This window comes from Leuresthes tenuis, unplaced genomic scaffold (genome assembly GCF_036924035.1).
Source record: "Leuresthes tenuis unplaced genomic scaffold, fLeuTen1.0.hap1 SCAF_3, whole genome shotgun sequence".
Taxonomy (NCBI): domain Eukaryota; kingdom Metazoa; phylum Chordata; class Actinopteri; order Atheriniformes; family Atherinopsidae; genus Leuresthes; species Leuresthes tenuis.
Window position 1 is genome coordinate 6,318,493 of NW_027325357.1, and position 27,989 is coordinate 6,346,481.

Genomic DNA, 27,989 nt, shown 5'->3' on the forward strand with positions numbered 1-27,989 from the left:
ATTTGTTTTCCATCAAAGCTCCTCTTACCGTAGACTAACTGTACAGTATGAAGGCTGCATTTCACTTTGTGGTCAGGCTGATGGTTTGACTGACCAATGGACTTTGATAGATTTTAACTAAGCTGAACTGTTTCGCTCAGAGAGGATGATGTAGCAGAACAATATGTGGAACATCTGAATGGACAGAAACTGAACCTTAACCAAGAAGCTACAGGACAACTTCCCAGCTCACAGTAAGAGCCTTGACAGTAATACAATATTCACTGTTATTATTTCTTTTCAGATTAATTGCAGGTAAACGTTAATGCAGGAGTGTTTACTTGTGTTTGCCCCACATTCAAACAGAGCATATTGTATTTAGTTCTAATGATTGTTTATAAGTTACATTAAGGATGAGTTTACACAAAGAGTGGACTTTATTTCAATAGACAATAAAATTGGAACCCAAAGCCACATTTATGTTTAATTAACAGTCGCCTTAATTAAAGTAGCTCTTGGACATGGTGCTGGACAGTGAAGGCATTATTTTTCCCCTTTAAAAAATACCTTGCAAAGTGTGTATCCCTTTGTCCATTGAAGTCTAACATAACTTTTAGGTGTAAAGCAGTTTATCCTGAACTTATCATAAAACTGCTGTGAAAGCAGAGCATCCATGGACCTGAAGAATGCCCAACCCTTATAACAGCAGAGGCCATCATGGAGCAGTTGAATATCGGGGACGATGGCAGGCAAGGTGAGTAAAAGTGTATTTACACTGTTCTGTTTCGTATTAGATTTAACTGTGTTGCATTTAATGACATCTGGAGGCTCAAAGTGAGCATTTCAACCAACTGAATATCCCTCACCCACCCCTAAAATGCAATGGCTCCAAAAAGCAAGAAAGAATAGTGTTGACTCCTTTTTTCATGTAATTCCACTCTTTTACAAAATAATATATTAACAGTTTATGCCTTTTTAGCCAATAGGCTGTACTAAATGTTAGACTGACACATTAAGTACATAAGAAAATGTGATGTATTCTACATACTTTAACCTTATTGTTTCTTGGTGAATGAGCTGAATGGCGACACAGTTCAAAACAATATATTGTTTCACTTAATTAGGTCAGAGACAGCCAATATATTGCTATTGATATATCACTGAAAGTACCTTCCCCTGCATGCCAATGAGAATTGTGACATGACCCAGCATCTAAGCAATTCTCAAATATGTTAAAAAAAAAAAAAAGGTAGAAGAGGTTATGCGTTCAGTCCTAATGTTTAAATAATTTTATATGAATCTCAATTTCAGAGCTTTTAATTTTGAACATTTTCCACATTCTATAAACCACTTGACCTGTAATAACCATCCCACAGCTGCCTGCTGGGGTCTTTTTGACCCAGAAAATTGGTGACAGATGACAGATATCTGACCTTTAAGCTGACATAATGTTGAAAAGTGTCTGAAACTCATTTTGGTTGAGGACTTCTAGCTTTCCTTTCACTTTTACCAAACTCAACTATTCAGAATCTGTTCGATGGGCTTAATCAAACTATTCAGAATAAAAGCCTCCTGGTGCTGCCAGTACACTGGGCTACTGTTTTCTAACCAGAGGCGCAGATGCCTGGAGTTTGCTAGATAAATCTAAGGGCTCATGAGAAGGATGAAAGGGTGAAAAATGATTTCTCCTACATAGATGAGTGATTTCTAGTCATGTTGGCAGGATTACCCAGATGGCAGAGATGGGGTTTGTCATCTCTCCACTCTGGTCCAGATGGATGTATTTCACACTTCATTAGAAGTAATGGATGACTTGATGAATGAAATGCTGAACTGACACTCATGCGTTCTCTTCTGGCACCAGCAGCTGGTTGACATTTGTGCTTCTCTGCAATATGTCTCAACACCTATTTGGAGGATCACGATCAAATGTGGCCCAGATTCTCATGTCCCTGAAAAAATTAACTGTGATCACTGTAAGACCCAACATAAGGGATTCTGTGGTAACGATCCCGTGTTTGAAAAATGATGGCTTTTGACATAACTATACCATCAGCCTTGTTACCAACTATAATAGAAACGCAAAGGTGTGAAATTATATGAAAAGTTTTATTTATGTTGAAATGACATGTGAAATGTCCTTAAAAGAGGTGTGCTACATTTTAAAGTCTTGTTTCTTGTTGGCTTTTTATATAGAGAGAAATTATATAGAAACCAAATCTCTGGCTGACAAATTAACTAATTAGAATGAACTTTATAATGGCAAGAACTGTAAAACTTGTTCATCTGAATGTATATCTTAAAGCGGGTGGGGATGATAGAAATGGGGATACAGAAATTCCAAAAACAAAGTCAGAGAGGATTTAAATGGGGGAACCCACTTGTTTGTCAAATTCGTCTCTGTGTGGGTCTGTGATGGACTGGCGACCTGTCCAGGGTGTACCCTGCCTCTCACCCAATGAATGCTGGGATAGGCTCCAGTTGCCCTGAGTTGGATTAAGTGGGTATAGAAAAGGGATGGATGGATGTTGAACAAGCATTAGGATATATATCTCAAAGCACTATAGTAAAACCTCACGAGGCTGCTGACACAACTGGAGTTAGGGATCACTCAAAATAATATTCATGTCCAGTTTGTAGGTTTTATGCATTTTACTGTAAGTTATTTTATATGTATTAACTGACAGAATTGAGCTGTTTTGTCAACCGTTAGATGTATACTAATTTAAAGCAATCAAAATAAACCAAAGTTATACATTTTATAATTAAAATAAAAATCTAAAATCTAATCTGTGACAATGTATATTTTTCTATCTCTAATCGTGTATTTGTGAACATCAAAACCTAACTATGTACATTCATCAAAAACCCTAACCACATAGTTATAACTCTTAACCTAACCATCAGCAGGTGGGAGCAAAGTAGAAAAGTAAGTAATAACAGAGGTGGAAATGTGAAAGGATTGTGGAAAAGATGTAGGTCAGGATTTGAACTGTCAGTCTCACAGTTGCTGGCTAAAGGGTTTAACACCCCCCACCAACCCGTTATGTTCCAATTTGCTCCCAGTCAAGAGTGGCAACTGTCGACATCATAACATCGTGAGTGTAAACGTTGTCAGGCAGAGTAAGGTTCCCACACACGGGAACTTTAGTAACAATGTAGTCTCAACACGTGAATGTTGTGTTGTATATCTAAATGTTCAGCATCAACATGTAACTTAAATTCATTCTCATTTTAGAAAAGTGATATTTCCACAAATGCTGCACTCATATTTGTCCATAACAGTGATTTGCATAGTTGTACCTGTTGAACAAAAACTATTCACACCACAAATGTCACCACAGCAGATGTGTGAAACTGACAGTTTCCCAATGATTGTAATGCAAGATTATCCTCTCTGCAGTTTGAGAGTAAAACACTCAATGAGATAAACTCGATTATAGCTATAGTTGGTTTATGCTCCTTATCTGAGCAAGGGTAATTATCCTTGGATATATGGCGGTGAATGTATCGAATCACTGGCACAAAGCATGTCATACCCCGGTACGATAGGTGGCGCTGTGCACATTTCAGCTGTCGCTAATAGAGCCACTTCCTGTTGACGTCTTCACCACCAACAAAAAAAAACTCAGGCATTCGAGAAAGATGGTGAACGAAGATCAAGACGTTGTTTGTTTCTTTCTGATGGCAGCAAGAACAACAGTAATATCGTCTCCTTCAACTTCCGGTTGACGATCGCGGGAAAAAATCTCGAGCATCCTGCGCATGCTCGTTCCGATCCACTGTTGTCTCCATGCACGTTCAGTTGGCATTTAGATTAGTTATCCCGGGGTCTTAATTCGACCGCAAGTAACCCGATCCGATTCGATTTCTTGTCGGATTAAGCTGTCTACATGATCTGAATAACTCAATCTTATTGTAATTTAGCCATTGATCCGATCTGATGGCACACATGTAAGTAACAGGTAAAATGTGACTTGTGGGGAAAAAAAGTCCGAAGGCAGGTAGTGTAAGGAGCATAAATAACAAATACACGGCTTGTAGTTTCTCTGTAAATTTGACTGACAGGCTGGATTCACGCAGAGACGAAAACATTTCTGGGATTCAGAGATTAGGAAGTAAGACTGCAGAGATGTAAACCATATGGTCGTACATACTGACGCAAAATGTGGAGAGAAACAGTGAGAAAAGTGGGCAAAGAAACAGGCAGGGGCAGCTACAGTATGTGTCGTGAGACAGGCAGAGACCCTGTGGTCTGTTCTTTAGGTGGTTTGGGATTTGAGTGACAGCTGGAGCCCATACTGAGATGAAGACACAGCACTTCTTGTTAGTGGCTATAGATTGGAAACAGATGTTGACTCTGCTACTGTTAGCAGTTTTGCTGCCTGTCTCACTGATTTACTTCCTGTATGACTGACTGTAAATCTACCTGAGGGTGGTTTCATGCTTTGACTGTGGCTTACATTAAAACAAAAGCAGGATTTCTGTACAGCAGAAAATGATGCTCTCAATGAATTCCACAATGAAAATAAAATTTTAATTAGGAAATTTATCAAAAACTTCCAGTGGCATAAATCACAGCATGGAGCTGAGCTGCTCTGGCTTCATACTTTGCTAAATGAAAACGGATGACAGTGCTGTCGCTATTCCACATTCACTGCACTCTTTCAAAACTCTTGTCACTCGCATTTTCACATCATGTCAGTCAACCACAAGTAATCAGCCATATTTTCCTCTGTCTTTGCCATTGCTGCAGCTGGTCAGCAGGTGTCTTTAGTGGTTACCATGGAAGCAACTCTTGTCTCAGAATTAGGCTGGATCTAGGGTGGCCTGCTTAACACTACTGGCTTTACAAAGTAATACTTTGCATTCAGAAAAGTTTTAATATTCTCACATAAATACAAAAGATTCCAATGATTCCATTTAAATTTTGATTCCATGTTAATAAAAAACAGAATATTTGATTAGAATCCAAAAGGAAGAGCATGTGTCCATGATGGTTAAAGTGTAAAATATCTTGCTCATAAAAAGAGAAAATGGTGAATATTTCTCTCACAATGAGATTTATAATAGCTAGTTTTAATGACGAGTGACTAATGTTTTAACAACCTTGAGCCACATAATGTGGAAAAAGAGAAATACTATAGTAAATTATAGGCAAAGACAATACAGATCAGTAACTACCTGTGTGAAACTAACGAAAGGACATGAAGACTGAACCAACATCAAACACTAGTCTACAGTTTGTTTTCTAAATGAAACCCAATCTCCTTAACCTCCTATCTGAGCCTGACAGTATCATGACTGTCCATATGGCTTCATGAATATAAAGGAGTCACTGTCTCTCATCTGACTGACTGACTGTAGAACTGTCTGACCCTCTTCTGTTCCGGCAGGATGCTTACTGATCTATCGCTCACTCTAACTGCCAGCCCCAAGCCCGCTTGCACACAGCATCACCTCCAGGCAACCAGTGTGAACCCAAAGCATTACCATTCCCTCTCTCTCACTTCTTTGCACTCACTGACATTCATGTCTATTTCTAAACCTCATCATGCCACCTGTGTATCTTTTCTAATATGATGCTCAGTTGCAGCTGACTGTAGTTTTATAAAATTTTTTCTCCAATGAAATTTAATTTCACACAATTTCCAACATTCACCACTGCAGCATGACAGCAAACAGTCCTAAACTCCAAAATAAGCCCTAAAGCTGAAATATTTTGAGTATCAGCAAAGCCTTTAAGAAGTGAAGTAAAAAATATTCTCATTAGCTTTTCATTTAGAGATTAATTCCATATTTTTTCTTTCCACAGGAACTGATCCAAGCTGCACCACACCGTTTTGCTTTCCACAAATTTTCTTAGGGATCCTCTTTGCTTTCAATTATAGACTAATTCAAATTAGGCAGACATGGAACATGTCCCGTTTTTAGTCGGTCTCTCCTGTGCTTCAAATCTGACAGTTTGTCTCATCCGACCAGAGACATCAGTGCACCAGCCAGGACTCTCCCATGCAGACACGGATCTATTATATTCCCTTACACTGTCCCCTAACCCGATCAGCTCGCTGACTCACCTGGGGACGCTGCTGGCTGGACACGATGCACCGAGGACCGGCGGATGGGGCAGGTAAGGCCAGCTGCGTTCTCGACTTCTGCAACAAAAAATCCCGAAACACTTTCACACACACAGTGTCCCAGGTTAGAAAGGGTTTGGTCACGGTTGGTTGCAGCTTATCCCAAACTTTTCTCAGGGAAACCGTGTTGTGAGGAATGAGCGGTTGGACGTTAAAATGCGTTCAGGACCTGTCCTGGGTTATGCTCGATGTTGGAATGAGGTGGTTGAGAGATGGTGTGGAGGTATTAGAATGCCATGAGGAGACGTACTGGGGGAGGTGGAGACCCCACCCTCCTGCTATTCAAATCTGGAAAACGGTGGAGAGCTTGGAGGACTTTGGAGAAGTGAGAGCTGTGGCGCATAGAGCGCATCGTGGCGCACGAGTGTTCGTACCTCAATAGATAATTTTTTTCCTCCGCATAGAAAATATTAAATATCATCCAATACTTTACTTGTCATCATGTTTTACCACTATATAAATCTGTCAAGTCATAATCAAGTTATTCCAAACGTATGTATTTTTCACCTTCAGCTTTTTAAAATGTAACCTAAACTAGCTGCAATAAGACTAAACCTCGATCACTGTCCTTCACTTTGCTTCTTGGCAAAGTAAAATAAATTGTGAGACTGTCAGCAAGCACTGAAGCAATAATTTATACACAAGTGGGTTTGTGGGTACCAAAGTGCTTCATGTATGCAACAGATAAAATAATATAGTTTCAAATAAAACACGTTTGCATACATTGCCTTGATTTCAGAAAACATAATATAATCTATGTTAACATTGTGAAGGAAATTATTTATTGTCAATACATTACTGTCAGCCCACCACTGGTCACAAAAAGGACACTCCTGTTTCTTGTTTTGGAGCATGACACTAGACTTGAGTTGAAGAGCAAAACATCTAGAAAGTTCTCTCAAGTCCATTTTTATTGCCCTGGCACCTGCTGAGTTCTCATGAGCAAACCTAACAGTAACTGTAGTCATTACAACTTTCAGTCTACCACTACCAGAGCAACTTCTGGCGCAGAAGATGTACTTTTTTGGAGGTGAAAGTACATTCCCCTCCCTCCTCTGTCCTCAGCCCATTCAGCGTTCCCAGTGTGAAATACCAGAAGGTCTGAGCTCCTGACATACTGTCCTTTGACCTCTGAAGATGGGAAGCTCTAACTTTGACTGTTGCTGTCACCCTGGTGACTGAACACACATTCACACACAAACAAACACACAGCCATTCAAGTGAGCCCTGAACTATGCATTGAAGTGTCAGGGGGAGTCCTTCTCAAAAACAAAACAAAATGGCTCAGAAAGCAAACGTGGAGCAGGCTGCTCTGATCTGAATACAAGTACATTTTGTGGGAGTAGGTAAAGGACCAGATGAGTTTCAGATAAATAAATCATCACATTTTCAGTATGTGATGCTTCACCAGAATTCTGCATTCTGTATAATGTATAATGTAACCATCAGTAAAGCCATGAATACAAGAAAGAAACTCAGATAAAGGGTCACATAAGTCATGTGATGAAGTAGAAAAAAAGTTCAATGTGAGGTAGCGTATCTGTGTCCACCAGGGGGCAGCAGAAACAAGCTTTAAACAACCTGACTTTAAAAAAAAAAAGGATAATTTTATCTAAAAAAATATTAAAATGTCACTATGAATTTTTACATGAGATCGTAACGTTAGCTTCTTAAAATATATTAAAGGTCTTAGTTAGAAATTATATTTTCTACTGTGCAGTGTCAACCGTATTCTCCAGAATATTACAGATTGAGCGTGCACTGGGCTGTTTGTGTTTGATGTGATTTTATTCACATAAAGTCAACTGGTTGTACAAAACTCATCGATTCAAAGAGTGTAGAGTTATTTAACAAATACCAAAAAATACAAAGTGGTGCGTGTCCAAGATTAGGTGGATTTTATACTTTAACTGCCATTAAAAGGAAAGCCTTAGCATCCTTAAGTTAACAGCCTGGCTATCTTTAGGAAAATTAAATGTTTAGGTTTAGGCATTAAATACCACATGGTTAGGTTTTTGGATTTCCATGGATTTTTTTTATTTCTTTGAGTTTTGACTTGGGAACGCTGTGACCTCTGGTTCTGCATTCACTAACTCATGTTGTCTTGAGATTTAAAGAGCAACAACATACCAAAATGATCTTACCTCATTTAAACCGTCCATTGGCAAAGCAAGACACTGGCCACTGAAATGGTTTACACCATTGACATTTGAGTACTTGTGACTGTGTGAATGAGAAACACATTAGTGTTTCCACTAAAGTGGAGAACCTAGCTCAGGTGTAAAGTAAGAATGTATCAGCAGTTGGTTTAACATTTATTTCCAAAGACTTAGGCTCCACCCACTTTTGCCAACCGTGTGACTTCAATTTTAACAACTACAACATTCATTTAAAAAAAAAAACACTAGAGCTCTCTTTCTATCTCTGACTTAAGGGCCAGCTCTCTTAACTTCCACTATGTTTGTACTGCTTGTTCAGTAGCAGAGAAAACAGCCGCAGCTATGACCTGCGCAATCGCCTTCTCTCCTAAGTTTCTGCTCAGTTTCCTTCCTCAGTCCGCTGGTGGGTCATTCTATTATTTTTTTTCCCTATGGGATAAAAACGTATTACCACCAGGTTGTGCTCGGTGCATGAGAGAAAAAAAACAACTTTTATTCCCTGTGCATATAAATTTCATCGCTTTGATATGTGACACATCCAAAAACATGCATGTCAGGTTAATTGGTGACTCCAAATTGTCCGTAGGAGTGAGTGTGAGCGTGCATGGTTGTTTGTCTCGTTTGTCTCTATGTGGCCCTGTGATGGACTGGCGACCTGTCCAGGGTGTACCCCGCCTTTCGCCCGATGACTGCTGGGATAGGCTCCAGCTACCCGATTAACGGATTGACGGTATAGAAAATAGATGATATGTGACACATTATAAAGAAGCAAATGTATCTAAAGGGATGAGATGTAATGCAAATCCAAGTTAATAATAAGCAATTTCATCTGATAACAATTTAATAACTTGTCTTTAAGGCTTTTTTCACTCAAAATAACTGACATCAGTGTCCTTCCTGATCATGACAATTTAGTAGCTGCAACAAGTAAATCCTGCCACCATGGATGGAGAGCAATTAAAATAGCTCTTAAAATTTGACATTTGTGAGCTGTGACAGTTGCCTATATGGGCAGTAGAAACAAACCATTCAGACAGACTTGGAAGTCAGAATGCAGTAAAAACTCATACTGTTTAAAACTCCAAATGATTTGGCCCAAGTTTACATGTGGATCAACACCTTTCCTGTGGTAGAAAGCACAAGCACACTATGCATCTAAGGTGTCTTCTGAGGTGTAAGTGTCATGTAGTGACAGTACATAGCTGCAAGTTTTGCTCTATCCTCCACAACTTGATTAAAATACACTAGTCCAAACAACATCATGTCTAAAATCTCTAACAGTGCCACCACCTGTTTATCTCAATTTGTCTACAACTGAATGCTCACATAACTCTAGTATTTTAACACTTGCATATTCTTGCTTATTTTTTTGTTGTTGTTCATAAAAACTATGCTAAATTTGGGTGGTAACCTGGCTAAAGTCACAAGTAAAAATTGTGAGTGGTATAAACTGCTTGCCAAAAGTCTGTAAAAGATCACGTCTGCACACTGAGAGACTGAGGTTAAACTCCTCTGAGTCACCAGGACACAGAGACCTTTTTTGTTAGGATTTTATTACCGGAGAAGTACGTGAGCCCTGTTAAGTTCTTACTTTTTGCACGTGTCTGATCAGTAGTATATTCTCTGTGACGTATGTCAATGTGACTGCTGTCTAACTGGGTTGTCTTTAAAGCCAGGATCCTGCTGCTTTAATAAGCAGAGCTGCTTTTCTCTCTGCCTCTTTTTTTTACAATATGTTTTTCTTATTTGGTGTAGTCATGCACTTATGTCTTGTCCTATTTCTCTGACGGTTTCATTTTCTGCATGTAGAATTCCTGGTGGGGAAGGTTTAATATTCTGACTTACCGTTTTTGGCCACCTCAATGGAACAAAAGAGAATTGTGGGGAAAAAAATGACATTTTAGGTTGAATTTGTCAGCAAACATTTATTCTATTATTCATGCAGAAATAGAAATTTGAATTTTGAAGAGTGATTTGAAGAGTTTTGCTTGCATGTCCTGATATAATCTTATCCTTGTGGAAAGAAATCATATCCACACAGGTTCACTCATGTCTTAATCTCCTGTGTTTTCATCAGTCACATAATTCGTATTTGTCTTTTCAGTCCTCTATGTTATCCGGACGTGTTTCTCTCCTCCTTTCGTGTCGGTAGCCTTCATTATGAGTAACATTCCAGACTCCAGGCCCCAGGGTTGTAACTTTGCGTCTGGCTCCTCATTACATCGTTACACTAGAGAAAAAAGCACAGTAAATGTGACAGCAGCTATTGTTAGCAGAGCTCCATGCGGCCATGGAGCAATGTGTTTCAGTCGCTTACCTGCTGTTCAACTGAACATCTGGAATCAAATCTGTAGATTCATGCATGAGTGGAGAAAGTAATCATATTTTGTCATCTTTAATTTCTTTTTAACCGTGTTGATATTGTCTGCCTTTGTTTTTCTGTTCTATGTTTGTAATTGTACTTTGTATGTTTTGTAGCTGTGAGGTTTTAGAGTCTTACTGTGTCTGTACCTGCCTTGGGACTACGGATGGAATTTAGCATATTTGCTAAGTCTGGCACATTTAGATTGATACACTATGCATTAATGTTGATCAATGTGCATTATCCCAGCTAAATAAAATACATTAATTTTTTTTTTTTTAAGTCTTATTTGGTTTGATAATTCATCGTATTTTTGGCTTATTATATGTTTAAGTAGTGGATACTGAACCAGTCCTTAAATGTAGTACTGCAAGAAATATTTTCACTGAGATTTCTAACTTTCTGAAGATTAAAAACTATTAAAGAAATATTTAAAAAGTATCTAAGATGTGCTTTTATTAGTCTTTTTGGACTGTTGTAGTTTGACCACAGCAGATTGACACCAACAACATCTGCAGTCTGGTGCTAGTGCTGCTGCTGTTGTATTCATGAGTCCCTTTGTTAGCCCCTCAATACCTTTCCTTGACTTTATGATGGTTTCTAACATAGCTACGGAAAAGTATTTAACAGTAATTCGATTTTTTTACTCCATCTGTGATTCTTCCCATGTATCCAGCTTTATTGTTATAGTTCCTCTAAGAGCCAGATACAGGTTAAATTAATTGTATTCTGTGGTTGACTAAAAGCGCTCTCCTCCAATCAGGAGAATGGACCCAGGGTTCCAAGGCTGCCAGCTACTGGGAATTACAAGTCAGCCGGGAAGAGAAGCTCATGCAGACCAAAGTGTCTTCATCCTGCACGCCAAAGTCGCTCAGAAGTCCTACGGCAACGAGAAAAGGTCTGACCATGCTCCGGTGGAGAGACGCCTGTTCTAACAGCTGAATAGACATGCTCCATTGGAGTTCTATTGGGGAATAGATTAACTTGGTTAAAAAAAAATATCATGTGTCAAGTTGTGAAGTTCTGTGAAGTTAGCCAAATCTGAAGCCCTTATCATCAAAAAGCAGAATATTGTTGTAATTCCTGCTTGTCTCCATTAACTGCTCCTTTTGTCGATGCTTCTGTGCTGCTAAATTTGCAAATAATTTCACGACTAACTCTGGAACAAGGTCATTGCCACATTTTAGATTAATATTACAAATGAGATGTTTATAGAATAATCAAATCTTAATGAATTACACCTCTTTAGTTTTTTACAGCAATGCCATTTATTGACATTTAATCCAAAAGGTTTAAGGCTGGTTTGTAAATTACATCAAAGATAGAACAATAGTGTGCATGTATAAATGAGCAGGCTTTATAAACAAATATGATCTTCTGAGACAGAAACAACTGATAAACACACAAAACTTTGCTTATCCAGGTTTAAGTGTAAAATGATTTAAGTAAAGAATGTGCTTGAGTTCAGTTTCTCTGCCTCATTACCTGCAGGTTCTTCTGCCCTCCTCCATGTGTTTACATCAGGGGTCATGGATGGAGGGTCATGCAGGACCATTTGAAAGGTGAAGTAACAAAAATATACTCAAGATTATCAATTATTCCTTGAGTCTAGTGGCTGCCTTCTTCTTCCTGATTTCTTCACTTTTTATTATCTATTTGCAGCAGCTGGATGTGGAGACTCAGTATATCGCGTATGCGGCTACATGTGTCTGGACAGCTCCAGTCAGTCGCAGGCAGACACGTTCAAACTGGTTTTCGATGAACAGCCAAACTCCAGGGTGAGAGAACTGTGATCTTACGCAATGCAATGATCTGTTTATTAGACAGCTTTCGTCAACACAGGCCTTTCAATGACAGCAACACCAATTTTCTGAAGACATACATCTATATCCATCAGTCCCTTTGCCCCAGTTAGCATTTCACTGTGAGAACTAGCTTATTTAGTTGTAAATAAAGGAAGAATCTCTCATTGAGAGGTGTTTTTTTACTGTCTGCACCACACTGATGTGGTTGGTGTGAAACCTGTTTTCAGTGCAAAATAAATTCACTGTCAGTCATTTATCAGTAGAATGTCCTCAAAAGTTCCACAGAAGTTCAATACTTTGCACCATTTACCCTCCAATGGAAAGACTGACTTATGGTGTCAAAATCCTTGAAGGGCCCTGAAGTGATATCGTCTCCTAGCAACATTTAGACCGCCAGTTTGCTCAAAAGTCTGAAAAGTCATGCAAATTTTGATCACCTGACCGTTTTGGGGGTGTTGCAGCATTTTAATTAATCCAAACACAAAGATGGTCTTCATCTTGTGTTGAAACTATTTTCTGCTGATGCCGAAAGTGATGACAAATAAGTTCTAGTCAGCAGGCTGGTTTAAGCACACTGTACGTACAAAAAGATATATTAACAAGAAACTGTTGCATGGATAAAGGTCATCATCTTAAGAGTCTATCTGCTGCAGACGCAGTCAATAATAGAGGTCAGACAGTGCAGAGGGAGGTTGATAAAGGCTTTGTGGAGCCTGTGACCTGACTTGGCAAGGCAGAGTAGAGGTGCCTGCAGTGGAAATGAGACAGACTTAGTCCAAATGTTCAAAATGCACACGGAACAACCACTCAAAATAAATGATTCCAAGAAGTCAAAGGATGTGTTTGACATTAAATGTTGCCCTATGTTGATGCAAATGCAGAGACAGACAGCAGACATCAAGAGGCAAAATTAAGGAGGAAAATACATAGAGAAGCAACAGAAACACACTGATACAGTCACCATGACAGAAATGAAACAATGACGGAAACTCCTACAATTTTCCACATTAAAGTGGATCTACAGGCTTTGTTCAGTGCCAGCTTGTTCTTTTCACCGTGGCATCAATACTAGTGACATATTGGAGAGTTGCACAAGCCTTCCTTCAGCTCTGCCACAAGCAAATCTTACAGGAGTTCCAAGCCAAGGACATTCTCAAGCTTTTGTTTACAACTTTCCAGTAAATAAGGATGTTTAAGAATTTTTTATTTTAGTTTCACTCATTACCAAATAAACGTCTGTGCCACATTAAGGCACAATTTGTCACCAAGAATATAAAAAACTAAATCTCAAACTGTTGGTGGTGAAAACACAGAGAAAGATGACACAGTAGACCTGGACTTGGCTTCTTCTGCATAGATTTAGATTTTTTTCTTTTCACTGTTCATTGACACTGCAGCTTAATGGTACTGTAAGTCTTGCGTATGATTTATGTTTTTGCTTTATTTCCAGGCTTGTATTCTTTTAAGTTTTACATCTGCGCTTTTTGCTCTCTTACGCACTCAGTGTTGCATTTGTACTTAAATAGAGTTATGTACATAAAACTGGTTTAATCAGAGGTATTATAATCTATAATCTAGTAAAATGTGGATGATATTGAGTGCGAGTCATGATTTATGCTGGCAGATGAGGAAGTCTTTGCACCACCTATGGACTGGAGAATGATGGCATCCTGAGTTCTAGCTAAACTCAGACCTGTAGCCTGTTAACAGTTGTGTGGTTTAGTTAAAACATCATCTCTTTTATTAAAGATCATTTGTAATTCTGCAGTCATGTCAGAAACACTACACTGCCGTAAAAGGCTATGTGGTCCCTGGCCTCCTGCTTACTCAGAGGTTACATAAGTACATTATGACTACAGTAGTATTGGCCTACTTCACGGTGCATCATCAGTTCTGGTCAGAAGTTTATATACACTCACCATTGACCTTTCTTTTCCTGTGGCAGATCAGTTGCACAACAAACATTTAAACAAATCCGGTGGAACTGAAAGTTCCAAAATGTCTTTCAAGTTTACTTCCTGTTGTTTATCATGATTAACTGCAGCTGTTAGTTGCGCTGCCAAAATAAAATAAAATACATGAATTTGTTTAGCCGCAGTCACTGGACTGAACGACTCCCTGTAAAAAAGGAAAATCTAAAGAGCTCATTGCAGATCTGACAAAGAGGACTGCAGATTTGCACCGTCAGGAGCCATTTCTAAACAACTTGTGATTCCAGTATTATTGGTTTAAACAATGTGCATTAGTACAAGTTAATGGAATGTTTACCTGTTCTAAGGTCTGGAAAAAGATCCAAATTATCACACATGGATGAGAGGGAATTAGTTTGAATGGCCAGAATCTTTCTAGCATCCACTAAGGCACAAGTTTACTGGAAATCTTCAGCATAAGCTGAAATCATCAGTTAGACGGTTCAAGGCTGTTACTTTGTGTTACAAAGTGGTTGGAAAATAAGTGTTTGAATCCTGAAAATACTCAGTATTAAACATGCAAAACATTGACTATGACCGTCACCCTTCATATTTGGCACTTGTACAACTGAACAAACACATTGCTTCTGCTGCAGAAAACACCAGTGCATCAGTCAGCTCACTGATAACAAATCCATCACTGCCTAAAAAAATGAAAAGTTAGAAACAGTTGTTTATGACTAATCATTGTGCATTCTTATTTATTCCACTGCGAAAGACAAAGCTCACTTTCTGTGTGAGAAACTTTCACGTTAGGGATTCACAATTAATTGTATAAATTATCCCAAGGAGATAATTTATTTGTCATTTATCCAACATGAATCCTGCCAGAAACTTGTTAAAGTTAAAAAATGTCAAGGACCAACTTGCTTCTGGATTTGGTTGGAATGTGAAATTCAAAGTGGAATTTAAAATCATCCAACTTACATTTAAAACTCTTAATGAATATTGCAAACATACTTCAGTTTAAATCAGCACTTAAATAAGTTTGAGTCATGCTCCTTAACAGCCAGTGTGTCTGTCTCTGTTTCTCTGCAGCAGCTGTTTGCCTGTGCAAAGTCCCTCTTCATCTCTGATCAGGACAAGAGAAAGCATTTCAGCCTGCTGCTGACACTTTTCCTGGGCAACAGACAGGAAGTGGGTTCCTTCCAAAGCAAGATGATCAAAGTAATCTCCAAACCCTCCCAGAAGAGACAGTCTATGAAGAATGCTGACTGTGAGTCTCGCTTCTCAATCCAGCATATCCAGTTTTTTCAGCTTACTGCATTTTCAAAAGGAACACAAACGGCGACAAAATAGGACCAGTCCAGTTTAACAGTAAGAGTAATGGACACAAACAGTAATGACAGTGAATTTAATACACATGTGTTGACTGTCTGATTGCTTTTTGACCAAAAAAAGAAGCATTTTTAAGAAACCTTCTTCAACTGGCTCCATTTGCATCTGAATTTCCTCCTTAAAGTCCTATAAAACATGCTGTGTGGTATAACTTTTCAAATGATTAACGAGTTTAGATTTATCCTCCTAAATGTCCTATTTTCATGTCATGTCTTGATGTTGCGTTAGTCATCGTGGTCATCGACAGATGGTTGCTTTATGCTATTTACTCTGTTCTGTTGGGTCACAGGGACAGTTTGATATATTATCATATCTAAGGTAATCCAAAGTCTGCATTACAGTTGGTGGATTTGAGCTTTGTTACAGCTTTCATATTAGAATCAGATAAAGCCTGGAGTAAGGGTTATGGTTTAGCATTTAGGGAAAATTTATGGTTTCTATTTATGGTTTAAGGTTTCCTGCACGTACACTTGACTACATTATAATTTGGTCGGCTTAGACGCTAAAGAGGTGGCTCTATTGAGTTCATCAATACTCACAGTGTGTTCATACCTTCAGATGGGTTAAATCGAGGGTAAAATTCCTGTGTGTATGGAAGCATGTTGGCTACCAGAGCAGCAAGTTTGGATATAGCTGTTCATTTCAAATGGAAACTGTGTCCAAGCCTTGAAGTCGAACTGTAAATAGAGAGAGTTCACAACAAAAAACTATCTAAAGGCGCTTGAAAACAGAAACAAACAAAAAAACAGTCCAAATAAAAAAAAAACATGTTAATACACTGAACTTGAAAAGATTAAATAACTTTATAGTTGGAAGTAATAGTTCATAGTATTAGCGTCTATTTAAAATAGAGGCTTAATAGAAAAACCTCGGTTGCTACAGGGAGTATTTATTTGTTTGAACAACTAAGCATCTGATTTATTATTCTGATACAGGCACAGTTATGGGCTTTTGCACATTTTACAGCTATGAGCTGGATGTGTACATCAGCACCAACACACGACAAAATACACATTATGCGGACCCTCGCAGACATGATTTGCAAATGCATAATAGGACGCATTCTACCATTGAGGATCCAAACAGAAAAACAAATCTCAAAAGCTTAAAAGGATGCATCAACTACCTAAATGCACGTTCTCACACTCCCCAAAAAGGCCTAAAATCTGTTATGGTATAATATCTTTTTAGAGGGTGTCCTGACAGAGTGTGTTTGTGTTTCCAGTGTGTATCTCATCTTGCTCCAAAGTGGCTTTGTTCAACCGATTACGCTCTCAGACGGTCAGCACTCGTTACCTCTCAGTAGACAGAGGAGCTTTCATAGCCAGCGCCAGACAGTGGACAGCCTTCACCATCACCATGGGTAAATGTGTGTGTGTGTGTGTCCATTCAAAGCTTTGTCTGATGTGTCTTGTACTCTGCAAAGGTCACAGTGTGGTCAAATAAAAAATGTTTGTAGAATGCATAGATCAATAGTTGCCCCATAAACTGAAAACAGCAGACTACTGACTGATTCCTAATTTAAGGCTTTTCGGATAACTGATCTACTACATTAGTTGCTCCACTGATTGTGTTAACGACACTAATACATAAAGCAGGCCCCCCTAAATCCTCCCTTTAATTCTTTCCCCTAAATACTGTCATCAAAATGCAGAATCAGCATGAATACAACTGATTTTTCTTTGCTAACAGTTTACTATGAAACCTGGTTTCAATTTTTTTATATCTATATAATCTGAAGTACTGAGATGGTGAAGTCAACACCAGGTAAGCGTCTGCATCAAAGACATAAAAACAGGATGAACTTTGGCCGTCACTGGCATCAAACTTATACCTTCCAGTCACCGCCCTGCCACCCTGCATTAATACAGTCACTGTGAGAGCAGTTTTTCTCACACACGTCTGGAGGAACCAGTCTAAAGATCTGTGAGGTTATTTATGTAACACTCACAGTGTTCAAAGTGCAAGGACCTCCCACGACCAAAACCTCAGCCCCAGTCATTCATCCATCAGCAGCACTCTATCCTCTCTACCATCCACACACACACACACACACACACCCAGTCACTGTCCATTTGTCTTTTTTAATCTGTTGGTAGAAAAGTTAGCCCACAGAGGAAAAATGTTATTTAATGAGAAAACATTTCATAAAACTGGAATGAATTTAAGTGCAAACATTAAACTCGGACTTCACCACAAAGAGTGTGTGTTGTATTCAATGTATTTCTATTGATATGAATATTCATGTATGGTTTTATATGTGTGTGTTTAGTGGATGACCAGCGTGCTGACCAAGGAGGCTTTGTGCTGAGTGAAGCCTTCATCTGTTACGGCTCTGCGGTCCAATTAGTTTGTACTGAGTCAGGAGTAGCTCTGCCACCCATGGTAATACACAAACACACACACACACACGCACACACACACACACACTGACTTACTGTGGAGTGTGATTTGTTCGTGATACTTGGTTTTACTTAAGTGTTAGTGCAGGTCAGTGCAAAGTATGTCGGAGTGTTCACCATTATTCTGTCATTAAACATTCTTAAACATTTATTTTATTAAACATGGTGTTCCACTCCACTCATAGAATCAAGGACAAGATGTACATTTGCTGCTCCGGCAGAATGAGGTTCCTTCAATTTGTCACTCGTCTGAATTCAGAATGAGCAGTTTCAGTTACAGTAAGTAAAGGATATATAGTATTCTGTTGCTAACTACAACTGCACAGAGACTAGTTAGATGGGATGTCAACCACTGATTGTTGGTCAGATAGTCAGTTTTGGGTGCTCTATTTAAGAAGAATTAGTTATAAGACTAACAGTGGCATCCCCAACAACAGTGAGTGGGCCATATTTGTTGTTTGTGTGTTAATTTTTGTCCTTGGTCAGTTGGCCCAACACTTTTGTCCAGTCTTAGATGTATCTTGTAAACAGTTAACTGATTTTCATCATCAGCTTTGAGTTAGCTTGCTAACTGTGTAAACTAAGGTAGTGAACATGGTAACATGTGATCATTGTCAGTGTCAGGTGGCTGACAATATAGCATCAGAGATGCACAGATATATTGATCTAACATTAGCATTGGCTGATATTCAGTTTGTTGACCCCAGTGGGCTCATCAGCAAACAGGATAAAATCAACCAATTGAGAGATCAGTATTCAGGGTGGTGGGACAGATTTTCAGCCCCTGAGTTTCACATTCAAAACCAGTCAATTTCATATGTGCCAAATGCTTGTCAAGACCAAACAGGACTTATGACATCGTTGCCTGCATGATGTGCACCAAATCTGTAAGAACCTGTGGGAACAACTGAGAACCAAACTGTTTTTATTTCTTTAAATAAAGCATCATAGGTGTTTTCAGTATGATTTGCTGTTCCAATAGGAATGGACACATACATAATTTGCTGTTTGGACAAGTGTCCATCAAAATAAAGTTTCAGTTTTGATTGGATTTCCAGAAATTTTAACTGTTGGCTCCTGTAATGTAAGTAAGAAGATAAACTACTGAGATGGAGCAGGTGCAATGGTCTGTGGTATTTGTTTATTACAGAAAAGTACACCACAAGATATTGCTATAAAAAGAGCTCTATAAAGGTTAAAGATGCTAAACAAACAGCAAATATGACAGATTTCATTGCTCCAAACAAATCTGTTGTTAGTTTAACTGAACTTTAGCTTGTCTGTTTCATTAGGCCTCTTAAATTTTCTAGTTATGGCCCAAAAAAAGTTACATGAAACCACTGACCATTCAGATGAAGACAATAACGAAAATTCAGGAGGGATCATTTTGTGTTCATATTAGCTGTCCTAACCGCGGCTAACTAACTACAGTAAGAGAAGTAGAATTAATCAGTGTTGAGTTTTTGAAGAGAAGACAGTCTTCATCTTTTCTGGAACTACTTAAGACTGAAAATGAGTCAAGTTATAATTTCTACTCATTTCTAATCCTGTAGTGCCTGCAGATGTTTGTCTGTGCAGGTGTTATGTAGCCCGCTAATCCCACATGTTGATGGTGTTCCTCCCATCATTACATTTGAGGGTATACTTAGCAGAATCCTTCTCACTTTGCTGAGCAGACCTTTTCTCTATACCTCCTAAGCTGCTGACATAACAACCTAAACTGCAAGCCTGGTGGAAGACGGTTAAGGTATACCCACACGCTATACCTCTATATATTTTTATAGTTGAGGCTTATTTCTGCATGATTTGTTTAAAGATAGAGAGATTTTACCTACTAAGGCATTGGGGTGAGGAGATTCCTGGCTCTGATTTCTGTTATGCTCACAGTTCGTGGATTGTGGAGGGGTAAAGTGAATGTACAGACTGAAAAGTTCAGCTGGATCAGCAGGCATATGTAAACAAAGCATTTAATATCCTGAGTGCACTGGAATCTGGGGTGTTTTTGAGTGTCTTAATACTCACACCAGAGGTAACTCAATAAGGTACCTCCATGTGGAGAAGGACCACCTGGTTGTCATGTTGTTTGTTAAAATCTCAATACTGGATTCATTTTCTTGTATTGTTTTGTTTGCTGCTCGACACACATTGTAATAAAAGTTCCTTAATACAGTCGGTGTGTAACTGTACATGAAGACAGTTCTGTTAGTAAGGGTGGCATCAGCGCTGTTTTGGCTAAATCCGCCACTGACATGTAAACAAAGGGGATGTCGGCAAACATTAAAACCAAGGAGATAGCAACACATCTGACAACGTGAGAGAAAAGACCTGGTTTTCCTTCCTGTGCGTTCATAAACGTTAAAGACATGTTACTTGAGAAACTTCACCCTGGAAGCCATTTTCCAGAAAACTTTGTTTGCTAGTGGACAAAAGATGCAAATGCATAGAAAATGACCAAAATACTTGTGTTATTGTGTACAAGGCTTTGTTTAACACGTTTGTCACAAACAGTTTCTGTTTGAAGAAGGGAAGAAGACATCAGGCTCTTTCTCTGATCTTCACATTATATGTTCAATGGCTGGCTAATACTGAGATGACATCCATCCCTGGTTCAAAGAACATGAAAAGTTTTTTTCTGGTGTCTTTCTCTCTCTATTGTCTTTATGCCTCAGCTGTCCAATTAAGCTTTTACAGTCACTGAGTGATTTGAACTCAGTTATTTATCAAATCACTGCAGTGATGCTTCAGCATGGTTCTGTGAAGTGAATATCGGACTGTCAGTCCCATCTAAACTAAAACATCTCAATCTAACTTGATGGATTAGTATGAAATTATATGGAGACATTTGTCTATAGTTCACAGAAGATGAACTGTAATAACTTTTGTTTTCCCCCTGAACTTTTATACAGACCCAATTATTCGGTTTATTGCCAAATATAAAAAACTTCTCTTAATTTTATTTTAGCGTGTTTATATGAAGATGCTCAGATTCAAATCAAAACTCCACTGTGCATATTTGCAGCCTCACAGAGCTTGACTTATTTGCTGGTGCAATAACAAATACGCTGTCCCTTTGACATATTGTACAGTAGTAAAATTAAAGGTCATGACAGAGAAGAGAATTATTTTTCTTCTGAGGAAATTGTGTTGGGAGTTCTGAAAATATTCCTGAGATTTTTGGTGCCTCCAGGTGATTCGGAAGGTCAGCAAGCAGCACGCCATCTTAGACGTGGATGAACCAGTTTCTCAGCTCCACAAATGTGCCTTTCAGTTCAGAGACAATCCCAACGCTTATCTGTGCCTTTCAAATGACACCATCATACAGCACCAGGTAAGGCTACCTCTTTCTGCTCCTTCCATCCTGTTTACTTTCTCTACATCTTTTAATTTATTCCTCTGCTGATAGCTCCATCTGTTCCTGCCTGTTGATGCTAATCACACCATCTCTACCTTATCTTTTCTTCTGCTCCTTCCTTCAAATATCCTCAACCCTTTCCTTCCCTTTAGGCCTCATCCTGTGTCAGAGATCCCAGCAGAGTGGTGCTAAATGATGGATCCTGTTGGACCATTATTGGTGTGGAAGTGGTGGAGTTCACCTTTAACCAGGGTGTGGCCTGCATTCAGACCCCAGTTAGCCCTTTTCCTGTTATCACAGGGTTAGAGGTGAGTTTTTTTAAACCAATGTCCGCTCCAGATTTACTGATTTCACCTATCTGATGTAGTAACAAGTAGTTAATGCAAGTGTGCATTATTGAAGGTTACTGGTGGAGGACACGTTGCCATGCTGGAGATCGACGGAGAAAACTTCAATCCTCACCTTAAAGTCTGGTTTGGCAACAACGAGGCTGAGACCATGTTCAAGTAAGTAAAGAGAGACAAAATTGTAAGGTAATTGTAAATTGTAATTGAGAATTGTAAAGAATTGCAATGCACTCAAACACAACTCTAAATATCTTAAAAAGAACAACAGATATAAAGCTAATCAAATATCAGATGTACACTATGATTCATTTAGGACAAGTCCTAGCAAACAGAACAGAACAGAACAATACTTCCTGTTTATACTCATACCAACAGATTTAATAACTATACATTGTTGCATGTCTGTTTCTTGTTGTTAAGCTGATCTGTCGCCAGCTACATTTAATCTTTGAGGAAAGCAGTTTTGTCTGGGGATTAAAAATGCTGCTCACTCTTGCTTCTTATTCAACTATCAGACATTTTTCAGGTCATATTTTGTAATGACCAGAAATGTAATGTAATTTTCTGGTCATAATCTTTGATGAGCCAGTTATATTCGTAAGTATGTAAATTGGTAAAAATTCAATTTGAATTATTTGATCAGTCTGAGTTCAAAGTGTAATGAAAGTTGGACTAACTTTATGGAGTCTGAACTTGGTTTATGAGCTGACCACATAAGTGACTTCCGCTCTACGGTGAACCGTTTACCTCAGAGGCCCAGTCTTTCATTTTTGACCGCTTCATTCCGTCCACTGTCACACTACGCCAAAGAGACACCAGCTGTGGAGCTCAGCAGCATAAGGGCAAAATTAAAGTTGTTGTCTTAAGTGAGACTGCTCAGAGCTGCAAAGTTGCCTGATCATAAAAGTGGGGCTGAATATGGACATTTGTTATGGCATTTTCATATAAAAATGTTAAGTGGCACTTCCAGACCAAATATTAGATAACCAAGAAGAACCGAGTAGATTTTAAAGATGTATATTGAGGAATTTCTACAAAACACAGCAGATGATTATCCTGCTCACAATTGTCGGATGTTTTTGGAAGAAGCATCTTACTTTCAGATGGAGTGTCTCGCCCACATGAATGAATCTAATTCCTTTTTCACCAGCATTGAATAGTAATTACAGAAAATACTAACACTTAACAGTGCTATTCAACAAATTGCATCACAACTTCAAATTAACAAATTCAAAAGAAGCCTAGCATTACATTAAACACATGAAAAAGATTCTGATGAGAAAATATTATGGCTTATCATCCTAATTAGATTAGTAAATGATATTTGAGACAACACCACAACTAAATTAGCTTAGCTAACTTTGCACAAATACTGGAGGAAGGAGGCCAAAAATAACAAAACATATATGTGTTCTCCTCCAAAGCACTGATTTGATATTTATTGACTAATCTATACAAAATCCTAAAGTATTAAAGTTGTCTGCTTCCCTTTGTTTCTAGACTTTATCCTGAGCTTAGATATATAAAGAGACAACAAAATGTTAAAATGTTACTTTAAACGTATAATTTTCGAATATAGATTAGTCATGTTGGATGACTGAGTTGCGAGATGAGGACCTAAACTTATTTTTTATTCAAGAACTACAAAGGTGTGGTGGCCGCACAGCGAGAGGATTCCATGTTCGATTCCCATCTGGGGCCTTTCTGTGTGGAGTTTGCATGTTCTCCCCATGTATGCGTGGGTTCTCTCTGGGTACTCCGGCTTCTTCCCACCGTCCAAGAACATGCATGTTAGGTTAATCTGTGTCTCTAAATTGGCCCTATTAGTGAGTGTGAGCGTGTGTGAGAGCCCAATGATGGCTTGGCTAGGCTGCAGCCCCCCTGCAGCCCTAAATTGGATTAAGCGGGTATAGAAAATGGATGGATGGATGGACTTAACAAACTTGAAGTTTAGAGCTGCTATGGCAGATAATCCTGAATACAAAGACATGCATGACAGGAACATGAAGGAAATTGACACAACACAAAAACAACAATGGGGATTTAGATCTGAACAAAGAACTAGATAATCTGAGGGCGATAATGACAAACATGATGCGAGTGACGCATTTAGGACTTGGTGTGAAAACAAGAGCGGAAAGTAAACTCAACAGAATACACAGGGTACACAGAAGGTACTGTAAATCAGTGACAAATTGGAATCCTAAATTACAAAACATTAAATCAAGCAAAAGAGAATAAAATGAACCCAGAGATCATTGCAGGATGACTCTAATTATTTATTAATCTATTTATTATTTTCTTTATCAATTGTGAATGCAGCAAACAGAAGGCTGGTCACCCAATCAACCCCAAATATGAAGTCACATGTCAGTCTAGATGGAAAGAGTTTGTCCTTTAACGGATTGAAGTTGATCAGGGATTTATTTTAACATAAATCATAAACTTGTCTTAACTTGACCAAATTATTTGAGGGCATATTAGTTATGAAACAAAACAAAGAAAATCAAAACTGGACACAAACCACAGGTGAAAGTGGAAAGTGGAAATGTGGTGCTGCTTTCAACCAGCCAACCTCACATTTACTTAGTTTAGGAAGTCAGTGGTGATCAATTTGTTCTGTCATTTTACATTGTGGACATTCTTGTATTGAGAATGGACTGATGTTCAAACAACCTTGATTAGATGCATTCTTAACAATCAAATATGGCATTTTACTGACTTCCCCCCTTTACTTTTAGTTCTTAAAGACGAAGACTGGAGCAGAGAAGCATAGAGGGTCGTATGTTAAAATCAAACATTAGTAAGAGCAGCTCAGCTTTCAGGAAATAGTCCTCTCTCTAACACTTGTGTTGGAGGCTGTAATTTACAGAAGGGCTCCACAGAATCTCGACATTAATGCGTCCCCTCACAGAATCCATCCTGGACCAAAGCAGCTTCTTTGACGTCAGAACCCACCTCAGATCCCACACCTAAAGTGCTGAGGTATCGTAACTCAGGGTCTCTGGCTGAGAACAAATCATGAGTTTCTGAAAAAATTCCTTCCAGAAGCTCAGCACCATCGTGGAAAAGAGTATTTGAGTAACTCAGTCATCCACAAAGTGCTGTTTGTATGAGAAGCTGCATCCAATTATGAGCATGATCCCCCACAGCCATGCAAGCCAGACATTTAGTATGTTTTTAGCATTTGAAATGCAGTTTTTCCTATTCTTCGCGGCAGAAATGTTTAAGTTCTGGGCTGGATGGAGAGCGTCAGTGCATGGCTAATTTCAGATATCTGCAGGGACGTTCATCTTGATTCAGGTTCACACTGTGGCTGGATCAGTCCAGGACTTTCGCTTCGAGTTTCCTGAAGCAGCTCCTGTTTTTTTCTTAGTGTTATACTTTCTTTGTCTTGTTGAAATGTAAACCTGAACCTCAAGATCAAGAGCTCTACAGATTCTTCTGTATTTCGGCATCTTCCTTTCCCTCCATACTAGCTAGCCTCCCAGAAACTGTCACATTAAAACTTTTCCCCAGAATGATCCTGCCATCACAATGTTTGACATCAGGAACTGTGTGTATGAAGTGATGCTAATTACCTGGTTTCCTAAGCACATGCGGATTGGTATCTGTGTTTCATGAGTTTTTTTTAGCAAGCTCTCAGTGGCCTCTTGTGTGTTTTTCCGTTATTAACAGTGTCTGTCTGTCTGGCCTCACCACCATAAAGGAATGATAGGAGCCGTACTGCCTCCTCTGTAAGGATGCCCCATCTCCACAAAAGAAGTCTGGTTGTCATTCATAAGCTAGCTTTCCACTACTGTTTTTGATTAGCATTTAGAACTTGCAATAAAAGGTTAATTAATTGGAACAAATGTTTTAAAACTGTCACTAATACACAAAACGTTTTAAGTGTGTGCTTGAAATGGTTTTTGCCAGTTTTGAGTAAAACTCAATGTGCACAGGGAATGGAAACAACTTTGCAGATCTTGTCTGACCCGGCAAAGATGAAAATAACATGACTTACCAGCTGTTTCCACTCTGGGCAGCCAACAATAAACTCACCTGACTGACCACCGTTGTTTTTTTTTGTTTTGTTTTTTTCCTTCTGTTCTGGTTATGGCAACTACTTCTAATAAATTACAACCACAAGCAATGTACAGATGTTCACCACCATCTGGCAACACTGCAGCCTTGTTTATTCACCTTCAACCACTTACTTGAAAAATGTCTGATTTGCCGTTCTTTTTTGCATTTCGTGTTTTTTCAAACCTTGCTTTACATTAGCTTTGCTAGTGAATGGAAACATGTCTCATTTGACCCTTTTCTTGTTACATGTCTGATGAGGGTCCCTTGTTCCTGAGGGTCCCTTGTTCCTGAGGGTCCCTTGTTCCTGGGATTTCTACACAGGCACACTGGGACCACTTCATCCACACGCCCCCCTGGAGAACAGTTTATTTACTCCTTGCTCTGTGACAGTCAGCTAACTTCACACAGAGTTTGCTACTGCTAGGTTTGTGCAACATGGCAGGATATTTATCAAATTTTGACAATGTGAACGACGACTTTGAGTAAGATGGACATTCTTACCGGAGTGAATGAGCTGTGCTGCAGCCATGCCTGTCGATGAAGTCGTCCCAATAGAGATGTGTGTAAATTCCCTCCATTAGCTCTCCTTATAGCTGCAAGTAGCCACATAACAGCACCTATGTGCTAACAGAGCAATAGTACGCGTTCGTTCATTTATTCTTCTTAAAGTATTGGTGAATTAAAGACAGATAATGCCTTATTTAGAGGCTGCATCGTTTTTGCACCGTTCACTCCGTTATATGGATCACGAGTTATCTAAATATCTTCCGAAGGACGCCGACTTTCGCCAAACTGTTCTCGGTGAGTAGATAAACGTATTTCATGCCAGAAAGGTCTAGGTTTGAAAATACCAGAGTTCCCCTTTAAATGCTGCAGAACTTTTCTTGTATCCGTCTCAAGATCTTTGCCTTGACACTATCTTGTCTCACAGGTTTAGGGAAAATTCTCTCAAACTGTCAACTTATTGTCATTGTCAACATAAACAGCAATTTTCAGTCTTTTATTTTTGATAATTAGAATATTCTTCAAGTGACATTGGGAACAATTGGACATCTTGCAGGTGAATAATTTTATATGGTTAATCAATATGTACACAGCAGACACAGAGCAACAGTTGCCTTCATCTGCAGTTGTGTCCATTCACTTGAGTAATAAGCATCCATTAGTCCAGTTGCAGGATTCCCAGACCGATTGTGCAGCCCCACATTTACTGACTTTCATCCCTTGGTTTTCCCCTCAGGTCCCCCAGATCTCTGCTGTGCGTAGTTCCTGACGTTTCAGTTTTCAGTGATGGCTGGCGCTGTCTGCGACGCGTTGTGACTGCTCCTCTGTCTCTAGTCAGAGTCGACGGCCTTATTTATCGTACATCCTTCAGTTTCACCTACACCCCTGAGCTCCACCTGCCTCTGTCTGTCAGAGGAGCAGCAGGTGGAGGGAAAAGAGAAGGAGGGGCAGACAGAGGCCATGAAGATGAGGAGGACATTCTTTTTGAGACCATTCATCAGGAATTCACAAGAGCAAATTTTCACCTCTTCATGCAGAGCTAACTTATCTGTTCACAGTCCTCAGGTAAATGTGGGAGAGAAAGTGAATATCACTGCAACAATGGCAACGTTTGACTGATTTTGGATTATATATTGTGTCATTATACTATGTGAAAATTTACTTTGGACTGCAGTATTCCCTTGTGGTCACCTTTAACCATTTTCAGTTTGCTAAATATTGAATAAGTCTGTTGTGAAGTGTGTTCGACTCATTTTTCTGCTAGATGCCATTAATGGGAAATTTCAGAAGAATCCTTGTCCACTATGGCAGTGTTTTTCAATCCTGGTCCTCGGGTACCACTGCCCTACATGTTTTTGAGGGTTCTTGCTCCAACACACCTGATTCAAATGAGTGGCTCGTTATCAGGCCACTGCAGAGCTTGATGACGAACCTATTTTAAGAACCAACTCCTCCAAACTTTACAGATTTAGCTGCTACCCGAGGCAGATGCTAATCTCATTAACCCAGTGTTGCGAAGTGTCTTTCATTTTGTAAGATATTACAATACCATCCAAGTTCCCTTTA

General features: G+C 39.0%; 2 protein-coding genes across 4 annotated transcripts in view; one reads left to right on the forward strand and one right to left on the reverse strand.

Moving 5' to 3' along the window:
• Nucleotides 1-6,357, reverse strand: part of matn4 (matrilin 4) — a 32,961-nt gene extending 26,604 nt beyond the window's left edge. The window contains exon 1 of one of the 3 annotated variants that reach the window (XM_072381550.1): nucleotides 6,057-6,357. The gene's annotated coding sequence lies outside the window, so the exon portion shown is untranslated. The remainder of the gene's footprint in view (nucleotides 1-6,056) is intronic. The other 2 variants (XM_072381549.1, XM_072381551.1) reach the window with 2 other exon arrangements.
• rbpjl (recombination signal binding protein for immunoglobulin kappa J region-like) lies at nucleotides 45-27,989 on the forward strand. Its single transcript, XM_072381552.1, has 13 exons — nucleotides 45-233; nucleotides 597-733; nucleotides 5,962-6,109; nucleotides 11,401-11,535; nucleotides 12,129-12,199; nucleotides 12,300-12,415; nucleotides 15,451-15,628; nucleotides 16,976-17,113; nucleotides 18,023-18,135; nucleotides 21,340-21,480; nucleotides 21,657-21,812; nucleotides 21,907-22,010; nucleotides 27,160-27,989. The coding sequence occupies exons 2-13, from the start codon at nucleotides 697-699 to the stop codon at nucleotides 27,464-27,466; spliced, it is 1,644 nt and encodes a 547-aa protein (XP_072237653.1). The 5' UTR covers nucleotides 45-233; nucleotides 597-696; the 3' UTR covers nucleotides 27,467-27,989.